The sequence below is a fragment of the Nannospalax galili genome, unplaced genomic scaffold (genome assembly GCF_000622305.1).
Source record: "Nannospalax galili isolate Female #2095 unplaced genomic scaffold, S.galili_v1.0 scaffold298, whole genome shotgun sequence".
Classification (NCBI taxonomy): domain Eukaryota; kingdom Metazoa; phylum Chordata; class Mammalia; order Rodentia; family Spalacidae; genus Nannospalax; species Nannospalax galili.
In genome coordinates, this window is record NW_008344488.1 from 3,307,849 (window position 1) to 3,310,717 (window position 2,869).

Here is a 2,869-nt window from a genome sequence, read left to right on the forward strand (position 1 = left end):
GGGCTTTTATAAACCTTCTGAGAATTCATGTCAGGTTTTATTTTGCTTGTTTTTTTTTTTTAGACTGGGTCTCCCTGTAACCCCATCTGGCCTGTAACTGCCTACCAAGCTAGTCTTGATCTCACAGAGATCTACCTGCCTCTGCCTTAAGTGTGCTGGGATTAAAGGCATGCATCACTGCACTGGCTTATATTAGTTTTGTTTTTGTTTTAAGTATATCTAGAGAAAAGATTTGAGCTTGAAGATCAACATTTATGAATAGTTTGACAAATGTAGACACCGAGTCTGATGGCTACTTGTCTCAAGAAATAATAGCTTAATAATTATTTTTATTGATTTTTTTTGAATTTCGTACAATATATTTTGATCATATTTAGACCCCTTCCCTATCTGCACTCCCCTTACCACCCCCACCTGATTTCATGCACTACTATTCTATATATTTAAGATCTATCAGGTAAAACTTTGTCCCTAAGTATCCTTCATAATTCTTGATTATGAGACCTAAACATATTGTGTTTTCTGCAGGTGAAATTCCAAACCTATTGCCAGAAGGTTCTATAGATGAGGAAACAAAGACCGTACTGGTGAATGCTGTCTACTTCAAAGGAAAGTGGAAAACCCCATTTGAGAAGAAACTAAATGGGCTTTATCCATTCCGTGTGAGCTCGGTATGAGATAAGATGACATTTTCCTACCATTTGTTATAGTCTTAAGACAGAGAAGGAAAACTGAGAGACTGCTCAGAGATTTTCCTGTATAGCTTGCTAGTTACAGCTTGTGCATATTGAACTTTGACTCTTTCAAGCTGCTGAATAGCATTTAATAGTTTTTTAAGAGACAGGGTGAGTAGAAGTGAAGACCATGGCTTTACAACTACACTGCGTGGACTCAAGGCTGGTTCTACTACTTTCCTTATGACTTCACTTAGCACCTATACATTCTGCTGTTGATCTTTAAATCTAGAATAATATTTAGCTCAAAAGACTGTTGTAAATGTTCAACAGGATTTACTAAAATTCTTGGCCCAGTTTAAGTACCAAATAAATGTTTTCTTTATTACTATTATTATCATTTATTATTATTATTATTTTACTAAGTAATGATTACAAACTTAAGAAAGCCAGTAAGTTCAGAGAACATAATTTAAGGACATACAAATAACTTACTTAGTTGATTCTAGAAAACACATCTTTATCACTGAGGCAGAAACCATTCTCTTTGAGTCTAATTGTAAATCTCTTCAACATCTGAGACTTGACTTTCATGTTTGACATTTTGATAATTTTAGCATCAAAGCATACCTGTCCAGATGATGTACCTCCATGAAAAACTGAACATTGGATACATAAAGGATCTAAAGACTCAGATTCTAGAACTCCCATATGCTGGAGATGTCAGCATGTTCCTGTTGCTTCCAGATGAAATTGATGATGCATCCACTGGCTTGGAGTTGGTAAGGCATTGCAACGTCAATTGTTTTAAATTTCTGTAGCTAAATTTGTTTTCTTGAGATGAACATTTATACTTTAGAAAATGGCATATAATTTCTTTTTTGAATTCTTCTTATTTTTTAATTTGTTTGAGAATTTATACATGCATATAGTGTTTTGATCAAATCTATCCCGACTCCCTACATTTTAACTCCTCCCACACTGCTCCCTTTCTGCTTCATGCACTTTTCTTTAAGCTTGCAGAGTGCACTTAATGCTGCTGGTATGTGCATGGGTATAGGGCCATCCATGGGTAGCCCATCAGAGCTGCATCCCTGAGGAAAGCTGGCTGTCCCACCTCCAGCAGCTACCAGTGTTTTCCAGACTCAGGCCATTGCACACATGAATTCAGAGTAGCTGTGACTGCATGCCCAAGGCCTACACCAGATCAAACCAATCAAATTCCAGTATGAATGGGGGATTGACTCAAGAAGTCTTACCCTGAGCTGAGGAGCTATTGGTGATTGATTTTTATTTTATGTATACGAATGTATTGCCTGCATGTATGTGAGTGCACTGGTGTCATGCAATGCCATGGAGGTCAGAAGAGGGTGCCAGATTCCCCTGGAACTGGAGTTAAGGATGGTTCTTAGCTGCCATGTGGGTACTGGGAATCGAACCTGCGTCCTCTGTAAGAGCAGTTGATGCTCTTAACCACTGAACCATCTATCTCTTCAGCCCTGGAGATTGGTTTTTAACTTTAGGCTTTGAGTTGTTGTCCTTCCTTTCTCAAACTCATTTTTGTTGTTGTTATTGTGGTTTATTGTTTTTGCTTTGCAGCTGGAAAGTGAAATAAACTTTGATAAATTCAACAAGTGGATCAGCAAAGACACAATGGCTGAGGATGCTGTTGAAGTTTACATTCCTCAGTTCAAGCTACAAGAGCGATATGAACTCAAATCGATTCTGAGACGCATGGGCATGGAGGATGCCTTCAACAGGGGCAAAGCCAACTTTTCAGGAATGACAGAGAGTAATGACCTGTTTCTTTCTGAGGTGTTCCATCAAGCCATAGTGGATGTCAATGAAGAGGGCACTATAGCAGCTGGCGGCACTGGGGCTGTTATGACAGGGAGAACTGGTCATGGAGGCCCACAGTTTGTGGCAGATCATCCTTTTCTTTTCTTTATCATGCACAAAATTACCAAAGTAATCCTATTTTTTGGTAGATTCGCCTCACCCCAAATGCCTGCTCCTGTATAATATTTTGTAGTATGAGCTAGGAACTTCAGAATTCCTTTCTCAAGTGTCGAAACTTTAGAGACATTTTCTACATATTTCTTTAATTTTGAACTTCTGCTGCACACTAAATATAAAATCAAAAATGACTATACAACTGTCAACATAATTGCATGACAATGCTATTAATCATTTAA

At 38.0% G+C, this 2,869-nt stretch overlaps 1 protein-coding gene across 1 annotated transcript in view; it reads left to right on the forward strand.

The window, feature by feature from the left end:
* The window catches only part of Serpinb2 (serpin family B member 2), a 13,817-nt gene extending 10,948 nt beyond the window's left edge, over positions 1-2,869 (forward strand). Inside the window, exons 6-8 of the mRNA XM_008840676.2 lie at positions 529-671; positions 1,292-1,456; positions 2,274-2,869. Coding sequence (XP_008838898.1) covers positions 529-671; positions 1,292-1,456; positions 2,274-2,696 — 731 coding nt within the window. The 3' untranslated portion in view covers positions 2,697-2,869. The remainder of the gene's footprint in view (positions 1-528; positions 672-1,291; positions 1,457-2,273) is intronic.